Source organism: Leptidea sinapis, chromosome Z, assembly GCF_905404315.1.
Source record: "Leptidea sinapis chromosome Z, ilLepSina1.1, whole genome shotgun sequence".
Taxonomy (NCBI): Eukaryota; Metazoa; Arthropoda; class Insecta; order Lepidoptera; family Pieridae; genus Leptidea; species Leptidea sinapis.
In genome coordinates, this window is record NC_066312.1 from 2,883,282 (window position 1) to 2,894,239 (window position 10,958).

General features: G+C 34.8%; 1 protein-coding gene across 1 annotated transcript in view; it reads left to right on the plus strand.

Annotated features, from left to right (window-relative positions):
• LOC126978409 (phytanoyl-CoA dioxygenase domain-containing protein 1) overlaps positions 1 to 6,047 on the plus strand; it is a 34,482-nt gene extending 28,435 nt beyond the window's left edge. The window contains exons 5-6 of the mRNA XM_050827181.1: positions 2,717 to 2,962; positions 4,797 to 6,047. Of these exons, the coding sequence (XP_050683138.1) occupies positions 2,717 to 2,962; positions 4,797 to 4,984 (434 nt within the window). The 3' untranslated portion in view covers positions 4,985 to 6,047. The remainder of the gene's footprint in view (positions 1 to 2,716; positions 2,963 to 4,796) is intronic.
• The last annotated feature ends 4,911 nt before the right edge of the window (positions 6,048 to 10,958 follow it).

Sequence of the window (10,958 nt, forward strand, 5' to 3'; positions counted from 1 at the left end):
ACTAAGCAATAGTTTTTTATTACACAATAGAATTGAAATAAACATATACATACAACCTAATACTAAATTAATTTTCAAAATTTTTATTTTTAAGTATTCTTAAACTTAATTCAGCCTCTTTTCTTTTGGCTCTATTGCAGAGGAGAAGTTCCTCTGCAGCTTCTCTCTCAGTTTTGGCTTTGAGAAAAATCTCCTCTGCTGCCTTCACCATTCACTCCTTCTCAGCTATTCTGAGCTTATGCAGCTCCTCTTCCCTTTTCTGAGATTTTTCATATGCTTGTTGATGGATATGAAATTCTTCTTGAATCACTCTGGTCCGTATATTTCTTGACTCTGAAATGTAAATCATATAATAAGACCTATATTGTAAATGTAAAACAACAATTTCAGAAATTTATTGATTTTTTTTTAAATAATAACAATAGGCCTGTGGTCTCCGTCTCTCTAACCATACCATCAATAGAGAACAAGTTAAACTGTCGACCCAGTCACTACCACTAACAACTGATAATAAATGTAAAGAGTTGCAATAAGTTATCTAAGCCCATCAACCAGTATTTTATCAGCATGGCGAGTTGAGGCTCTATATCCCCTATCTTCAAATAATAAGAAAAGACACCAGTGATCAACAGTCAGACATTAATTAAGTGGATTATGGCAACTATTTTGCCTATTATAATGTGTTCAGGTATAACATTTTTTTAATTTAATTGAATGTACATTCATTTTAAACTTTGACAAAATATTTTTATAACTACCTTGTGATGGAGCTGCACTATAATCAGTCAACCGGGACTCTGTCAAATGTGGAGGAGTGTTTATAATGTTTTCTGTAAAATTACGTATAACATTAATACTTAACAATAAACATAATATTATTTTTTATAATTTTAAAAAGGTTGGTTATTTTACCTCTTTCTGACACATGTTCAACTGCTGGTACTTGAGATGACATGTCTAACAACACATCATCAATTTGGATTACTGCCAAACAGAAAAACAGTCATAAAAAATCACAAATGGCAATAAACTTAAAGCAGTAAATACCAGAAGTACTACAATGTTATTTACCTGCACTACAAGGTATGTTATCACTGTCGATTACATCTGCCAGCTCCACATCTGTCTGTTCAGCGAGAGCATCCTCCAGTACAGGGACTTGGCTAGAGGTACTAGGTATGTAAGCATTAAGGAACCACCACCGGTCCTCATCCTTTCCCTTTTCTCTAAGGCCAACATACTTTTACGCCTGGTCCCAACATTTTTTAAGTTGAGCTTCAGTCCTCTAAAAATAAAGTGATAAAGAAATAATTGCTCAAATGTTTCGTAAAGTTTGCCTTAAGTGAATATAATAGAATAAAATATATTTTCAACTACAGTAAGTACTTACTTTTGAATTCGTTTCTATGGCATTGTACTCCTCTGTTAGGCTAAGCCAGGGATTTTTTTTAGCCACTGCGCTCCCCATAGTGGCTATCGAATTTAATTTGTATTTGATCACTAACTCCTGCAGACAAATCTTTTCGGCTTCATTGAAAAGCTGTCTTCCAGTTGCAGTCATTTTAAATAATTGCTCAATAAGAACAACAACACACGATTGAATTCACTTGTATATTGCGAAGCGAACAAAATATTTTCTTCTCCAAGCCACCCATTTCACAAATATCACAGTATTTTTTGCGCAAAACATGGGTTTTGTTTTCAAGTGCATTTAAGGAATTCGAATTACGCTGCGTTAATATTTGTTTATTTATGTGTTCGCTTTCATTTGACACTTCACTAATCACTTGACACAAGAAGTTGAAAGCCACAGATAAAAAATCGTCAATAATAAGGTTAGCATTCCTCCAAACGATGACGTAATTCATGAGTTTTACCTCGACTCACACTCATTCGAGGAACCTCATGAATTCCTCAAACTGACAACTATGAATACCAAACTTGAGTTCCTTTCAAGTCATTCCTTGAGGCCTCCTCGACTGAGTTCGAGTCGAGGGACTTTCGAGGTAACGACTTAGAATATGGGTGTAAGTAAAAGACATTTATTGAAAGAGAAAGTAAAAGACATCGCGGGTTGGGTTCCAATAATTCAGAGATATGACTAGACTAATGAGGAGATCTATTGGAGAACCAAAGTCACCGATATAGCCCAAATGATTGCGAAATTGAAGTGCAGTGGGCAGGGCACATAGTTCGACAGACAGATGGTCGTCAGTAAAGTCCTCGAATGACGACCACGTACCGGAAGACGTAGTGTTGGCAGGCCCACCACATCTGGACAGATGCTCTAGTCAAGATCGATGGAATACGTTGGATGAGGACAGCGCATTACTGATTGTCCTGGAGATCTTTGTCCAGTAGTGGACGTCTTCTCTCTGATAAGATTATGATGACGAGACTTCCTGATTGTGGTACACGCCATTGAACAATCACTGCAAGTATGCTTTTATCAATCATAGATATGCTATTCTTATGTTTGTATTGATCCATGGAGCGGGTTTTGAGTCCGTCATCTGTCAGATCTGAATCGAGACTTGTGAAGGACTCGGGTGTACGTTTATGGAACCCCCTTACATGTTCCTACACCAGTACTCACCGCCACTGCTCATGTTGCACAACCTCTAAAGGCGTAAAGCCATTGTTCAAGGAAAGAACCTAGAGCTTATGCTACTTTGCCTTTTGCGTCAATATGTAAATTTTGAATGTTAAATTTCAGTGGAGCCACATCAAGACATCACGTATTTATACACGGAACCAATCCCCCCAGTTGGGTTCTGGATAGCACTCGAAGACGCCACAATACAGAACGGATGTCTTTGGATTGCTCCCGGATCTCATAAATCTGGTGTTCATAGAAGACTACAACGGAATCCGGACAAAGATTCTAAAGAAACACTTGTATATGACAAGCCAGCGTGTGTCTACCCACAATCCAGCTTCTCGCCTGTCGCTGTTAGCAAAGGTAAAAATATTATCGTTTTACATGTTATAATAAAATCGTAACGTTAGTAGTAAAGTGTAGGTAGGCCCCCCACAAGATGAACCGACGATCTGACTTCGCCGGAGTAGGTTGGATGAGGTCAGCGCAGGACCGATCGTTATGGCGATCTTTGGGAGAGGCCTTTGTCAAGCAGTGGACGTCTTGCGACTGAAATGTGTAATTAACACTGTACATTGAATATACTCTTTAAACATTACTTTCTGTGTTCTACAAATACTACCGAAACCAAAAAAGTTTTTTTTTGTCTGTTTGTCAGTGTGAAGTTAGGATATGATTGCCGCCGACTTCAAACATATCACCACACATCAATAATTTAAATCTGAATATGCGGCATGAACTTTCATTCAGTTATGAAATTGTTGAATGAACCTTATTGTGTGATCTCCAGTTTGTCACATCGTGGGTGACATGTTCAGTGAGGCTGTAAGAAGGAATGGGCGGCGGTGATTACATCAGGTGAACCATGCACGCGTCCTTCTTCATCTTCCATTCCATAAAAAATATATTACTTATATGTTTCAAATTCAAATATTTTTATTCAAAATAGGATTCGAAATCACTTTTATTGAACGTCGAAAACTAGCACCCATACAAAATAGACTGCCTCAGACCTGAGAAGAACGGGCGCAACACAGCCGGCTTTTTTTTTACAAAAAATGGATAACAATGTAATATAGTACAATAGATATTTATAATATAAGATGTTTATGGTATCTATCTATATTATATATGTATATAATGAAAATGGTCTTTGTTTGAGGTTCAATCACACCTAAACCACTGATCGTATCGACATTAAACTACCACCATTCTTCGTTTATGGCTACTTATTTTAGGAATTCCAACTTCCCTTCCTTTTAAAATTCATCCAGCGAAGCGGGCGGGAACGGCTAGTATAAAATAAAAATAATTCAAAAAATTCATATTCCAACACAGTATCTTCTTTATTAGTCGATACATCAGTGTTGTCATTACCAAAAGTGTCTGTGGTGCAATAGGTTGAACCGTTAACTGTCATCACGGAGCCGGTTCGTTCCTCCTCCGTCACGAAGCAATGCGTGTTCGATTTTCAAATTCATTTGTACGTTTATTCAACGCTCTAGAACAGAGGTGCTCAAACGGTCGATCGGGATCGACTGGTCGATCGCGAGTGCTTTTTGAGTCGATCTCGACAAAAAAATCCGGTATGATAAACTAAAATCGGTAATTACGTACCATCTTATGAAAAGTATGCTCAGGACATGCACTGTTATGCAGATTCAACATCCAAGCTCTTTAGTTAAGCTTAGAACTTTAGAACGCGTTTGTTTTGTAAGAACCAATAAACTCGCCGTTTTAAATAATAATTATGAGTTTTTTCATTGACATTTAAGAGCAGACCTATACTTACCTTGACTAAAAAAATGCATATTTTGCGCAAAACTAATATATATGTCATCGTGACACTCTACCTAGACGACAATCCTTCATCACACATACTTGAAGCCTCTCAGAGCCGATCGATCGTAGTCTAACAATTTTGTGGTAGATCGCCAGCAGTTCAAGCTTGAGCACCCCTGCTCTAGAATATCGGCTACGCTCTTGTGATTCCTCTAGTGTTACAACAGAGTATGTTTCCCGGTGATCACTTACCATCAAGTGACCCGTATACTGGTTTGTCCTCCTCTTCCATAAAAAGTCATCAGTGCGTTACGAATGAAAACATTAGATCAAGAGCGAAAGTATACGTTTATTCGATAAAGATCACTTTTATATCTATGAATTGTGTAGCTAAAACATTCTTAATGTGTTTCAGGTACTTGCATTTTGCTACATGGCAACGTTGTACACAAAAGTGCTCCGAATAAATCATCCGCAAGTCGACATGCCTACACCTTTCATGTTGTAGAAAAACATGGCAACACCTTTGCCCCAGACAACTGGATCCAAGAAGGAGAAAACGCACCTTTTGTTAACGTCTATACCACTTCACAAATGGAGTAATGTTTGAAATTATGACTGTTGTTAGTCATGAAATTATAAATATATACATATATATCTACTTTCGTTGTCATATTTTATATTTTTTTAAACGATTATTTGTCAGGGTTAATTATAATTTCGCTGTTTGACAACGCCTTGCTTACTTAAAATGTGAATTTGAATGCGAAAATGATTGAAATCTTGTGAACAATGTTTTCAATTCTCAATTCACACACAACTTTATGTCATTTAAACTATATTTAAAATGTTTGTAAATCATATTTAGTATCTAATATAATCACTAAGTGGAAGTAAACTCAGGATACTGACAGATATTCTCGCGTTAAATGGCTGGTTGGTGGGTAAAGTAACTGAAGACTATTACGTGAGATAGAATTTTGCATGATCGTACCTGTCTGCTTCTGTGTCTCAACACTAAAGTTTAATACTCACTAAGCCCAAATTATTAGTGCCGTTTGCTGTCTTCAGCAGTTGATGGAATGGCCCCGGCACTAACTGAAGTAGCTTGAACATGAGGAGCCAGAGTGTCGATGTAAGTCGCGTCACATACCAGCCGTACCCTTCCCAATGCTCAAGACGTGTCATACCACCCGTTTACTATACGATTTCAATTTAAAATTTACCTCATAATTACCGCTGTAATAACTTGGAATATTGCGAATTTGAAGTAAAAAAAATGACGGCAAATGTCAATTTCAACCAAACCTCTCCCATTGCGTTTGTTGTTATGAACTATGACGTCATTATTCGTATGTACCAAGTACACCAAAGTGACTTACTTTTTCGGCGTGTAATTTTTTTTTAAATATAAAACCATATTTTATTATATCGAATCAAAAACATGCCTATTTCCTATTGAACCATGTTTATATACCATAGTAAATCACGTGTTAATCTAAATTTTAATGTGTGCCAAATCTAACAGAAATCGAATTTTTTTGGTTTACAAGATTATTGTTACTCAGAGCTGATCTTGCTTTTCATCCGTGTAATATTTTGTGATTTATTGCTAAATGCGATACTCATTGTGATAATATTTTGTTAATAAAGATATCAAACTTGATTTGTGTTTATATGAACCTTTACAAATACAGGCGTCCCAAAGTTATGGGACATGAAGGGAAAGTATATTAAATATCGTAGATAGGGTATTTTGCTGAAAGAAGACTTAATGTTATTTTTAGATTAGATTTTCTAAATATATCATAATCATCATAAAAGTAGGAGTGTTTTTTTTACATTTAAGTCGGTTCGATTCCTAGACGAAGCAAGTAATTTTAGAAAAACTTTGAATACAGAATTACTAACTTTTAAAAATAACATAAAGTCTTCTTTCAGCAAAATACCCTATCTACGATATTTAAGGTACTTTCCCTTCATGTCCCATAACTTTGGGAGGCCCTATATATATATTATCTTGAAACCAGACAATATGTTGTTACCTATAATCCTGTACTGTTTGTATTCAATAGACTTTTAAATCGATATCATGTTTTTAAAAGTCAAACGTAAAGTGGAATTTTTATGTAGGTTCGTTAATAAGAAGGACCTTAAGCTCATGGTACAATTACCATTACCAGTTGATACGCCCTGCCCATTACATTGCAGTACCACTCAGGATTCTTGAAAAAACTTAAATTCACCACAATTGCGCTCGTCACCTTGAGACATAAGATTTTAAGTCTCATTTGCCCAGTAATTTCACTAGCTACGACGCTCTTCAGACCGAAACACAATAATTCTTACACATTAACGCTTCACGTTAATCATACGATTTAAACAATATTTTATTTTCAAATTTAAGACGTGTGTACAGGATAACGTTTATTGGGTCCACTAGTACTACTATAAATACATATATATAAAATTTAAACCGACCAAGGCGCGAGCGGACATTTATAATAAAACTAAAAACGTCGGTTGAATGAACCAGTTTGCATTAATAATACATATGTATTAGGTATTAGTTTATTGAGGTACAAGGTCGGTCATACCATCGTCAAAGGAAGTAAAAATCTACAAGTTGAACATAGCCGGCATTCTTGGTTAGCACTGTATTAAACATAGGCAATAATAATATCGATCAAAGATTTATTTGTGTCTCGCGCTAAACCTGCGTCATCAACGTTAGTAGGGATGAAGTAGTACTTACTCGGCGCCGCGCGTTCCGAGTACTTTGCCATCGTACAAGACAAACTGCGAGGGTACTTATATACTTCTTGAATTATTTTAATGTATGAGGATTTTTTAAATTTCTAAATAGGACAGGTTTTATCGTAAATATAGTTATACTGTATAACTGACAGACAGGCAGACAGACGTAAGTACTGCGGAGGAAACCCCCTTATTCATAATGGTCTGCTAACTTAAAGCATTGCTAATTCTCACTCTGTCTTCTTCTATAGACCTAAGTCAGAATGAGAAAAAACACTCCTAAGCGGCTATTTAAAGTTAGCGGACCATTATGAATAAGGGGGTAAGTAAAAAGGATTCCTATTAGCTAAAAATTGTGCGTTAACGCTCAATGAATAGAGAGGATATTGACCTTACTCAGTTGAAGTGTAATGTCATTACCACAAATATGATAGTGTTCGGTGATGATAATGATAACAATAATTAATACATTCGCTTTAATTTATTGCTGTGTACCAGAACGGATAACTGTGACATAAATATTGTTCAACTTATGAACAATAAGGACTTTATTATTACTTATTATATCATATATAGTACCTATAAATAGGATATATACATAGACTAATAGTAATTATAATTGTTAAAAATATTTTAGTTGAACGAAATACTTATTGAAATGTTCTAATAGTTCTAACCTTATAGTTAGGACTAGGGCGTCAGGAACACTATAGGTGCCCTACCCGTAGATAGGGGCCGCCAGATACCGTACAGATAAGTTACGGGGTAGGTGTTGGGGGGGTTATCCCACTTTTTTACACGCTTTATATTAGCTTCACTTGTATGTTTGTATATTTGTATGTTTGTACCCAATTTCTTTGGGCGCGATTTTGACCCACTTTAAAGGGCTATATTTCGTTCAAACTTTGTAGATTTATCGAGGACCGATGACATTACACTAGTTTGATAAAATTGTTCAATTTTTCAATTTGCAAAATATGATTTTTGTTAATATATATAATTTTTTAATAAATAAATCACTAATAAGCGCCATCTAGTAATTTAATGTAAAATTCAAAGGAAACGCGCGACAAGTCAAGACAGTTCCACAAAATTAAAGTAACTAATTCGTTTAGAAGCGAATAGATGGCGGTGAATTTATATTTCCATTATAAATTATTAATGTGTGATTTAACTGAGCTAATTATTATAAGAGCTAGTTCGGGGATCTCTAGCTGAATTAAGTGATCATTCAATATAACTAAAATATTTATATTCGCAAATATTAAAATCCCTTCATTCAATCTAAAAAAAATAACTAAAAAATGAAAAATAAATAATAGTTTAAAAAAAAACTAAAGAACACGAGGTGCTTTTTAAGATATTATTAAAATAATAATTCTTCTACATCCCACGCTTTTTTTTATAATTAAATATATAATATTTTTTTACACTATTTTCAATTTAAATTTATTTCCAATTTTTAGTTGAATTTTATATAAAGCATGTTCTTTAGTTTTTTTTAAAGTATTATTTATTCTGGTAACGCGACTGCACACCCGCGTACACACCTCGCGTAGGGTAAAGTGTAGCTTATCAGGGCGTTCAAATATGAATAAAGTTAGATAACTTGGACAGTGTTTAAACGCGTTTATTATAACTCAAATACTGTGAATGTTTCAATGTCTTTACTTTGAAGATTGCAATACGCTATCGAATTTTATTTTAGTTGGCGTATAAATCATTATGGATAAAATTTAAGTAATATTTTTATATTTGACGACCCATATAGCCGAATGATAAGTGACCCTGACTACTAAGATAGAGGTCCCGGGTTCGAATCCCGGTAGGTTAATTCAGTTATATGATGAATATGGATTTTTGTTTCCGAGTCATGGATGTTTATATGTATTTATGTATGTTTAAGTAAGTATATTGTATTAAATATATCGTTGTCTTCTCTCACTTGCCCATAGCACAGGCTATGCCTAGTTTGGGGCAAGATAATTTGTGTAAAAGTGTGTCAATATTTTATTACTATATTATATTTAAATAGTTATCATAATGAAAGTTTTAATTTTATGTAGTTGTAGTATTGTAGATATAGTTATAAGAAATGTTTTGTTTGAATAATAAATTTACTTTACATAGTAAAAAAAAAGTTAGTTATCTCCAGGTGACACCTTTTTACTATAAACATAAAGTGAACAATATAGCATATGAATATTCTTCACGGAACTTATTGTTATAAAATCCATTTTTTATAATACTGCCACGGTCAGACCGTTTGTTCCACATAACGTCCGAAACGGCTGGATGGATTTTAATGGGATAGGTCGCTGATACATAATGTTTTATATAGTAACTGACAAATGACTTTTGATGAATTATCTTCAGCAGTCTAAACAAAATAGGAACCAAGTGCAATCCGATGTGGAATAATAAATAGATGATTTTCGATATAAATCTAAAGTAGTAAAAATTATTAATATAAATCTCTCAAAACTTAATAATTTTATAATGTATTATTAAATCATAAAAGTATTTAACAAAGGAGGAACTTTCCTAAAATAAAGTTGTATCTTCTGGCAGGATACACATTATTTTAAATTTTTACTAAATTATTTATTCGTTTTTTTATTTTGCACCTAAGTAATATTTTTTCATCAAGGATTTCTTCATAAACTTTCAAAAATAAGCTCAAACGGATCTGTCTATCAATCTCTTATAGTTCAACAATTGTCACACTAGAAATGTACATGTTGCTGCAGCAATAATGTTTACTTATAGTTAATTCTAAATTACATTATTAATTGAAAAAAAATCACTTCATTACCTTTTGCCAGGTGATTTAACACATCTATTTTCAATCTTTTAATTTCCATATTTAACGTGTTGAGATATCTTCCGTCTCTTTTTTTTTTGAGGACGAGACGAGCACGACGGTCAACTGATGGAAATTTATACGCCCTGCCCATTACAATACAGTGCCACTCAGGAATCTTGAGAAACCTAAAATTCTGAGTGGCACTACAGTTTCGCTCGTCACCTTGAGACATAAGATATCAAGTCACATTTGCCCAGTAATTTCACTAGCTACGGCACCCTTCAGACCGAAACACAATAATTATTGAACATTACTGCTTTACGGCAGAAACAGGCACCGTTGTGGTTCATAATCTAGCCGGCATCCTGTGCAAAGGAGAGGCCACTGGTATCTGATGTGAATTTATAATTATTCTCGTGACGTTTTGACAGAGAACGCGCCTGGGTTGATCAAAATACTTTGTTTACACAAACGATTGGGATGGAAATGCCTCTCGCTGGCTCAAGTTTCTAGACGAGAGAAGAAGCTACCTCATAGCCAGAACAAGCCAAAAACAATTACTGTTAAAATAAAACTTTCTCTCTCTCTAGACACTGGTCTACTGTTTCAGGTTTATGGTGAGTATTTTGATACAGCCTCAGGTTCTAACAGACAACCGAACATACGAATAGCGTAGTCTCAGTAATAGTGTGCTGTTTTGATGGAGCTAACATATTTTCGAAGTTAAAAAAGCAGTTTGAAAACCTTATCAACGCGGTCCACTTTACTTTGAGTTCGTATTTCATAATACGTTCGAATAAGTAATATTAAAGCAAGAGTAGTTAATGTAGTCTCATTCAGACACAGATAAGAAGATATTGACAATAAAACACTTATGGTTTCTTTGATTAGGAGTTTGGAGATTAAACAATGGGTTTTAATAAGACTATCCGCAAAGAGCGCAGTGGGATCTAGAGGTCGTAGTTTACTATAGATACGGAGTGATAAAGGGGCCGTTCACACTGGCATGGCAGA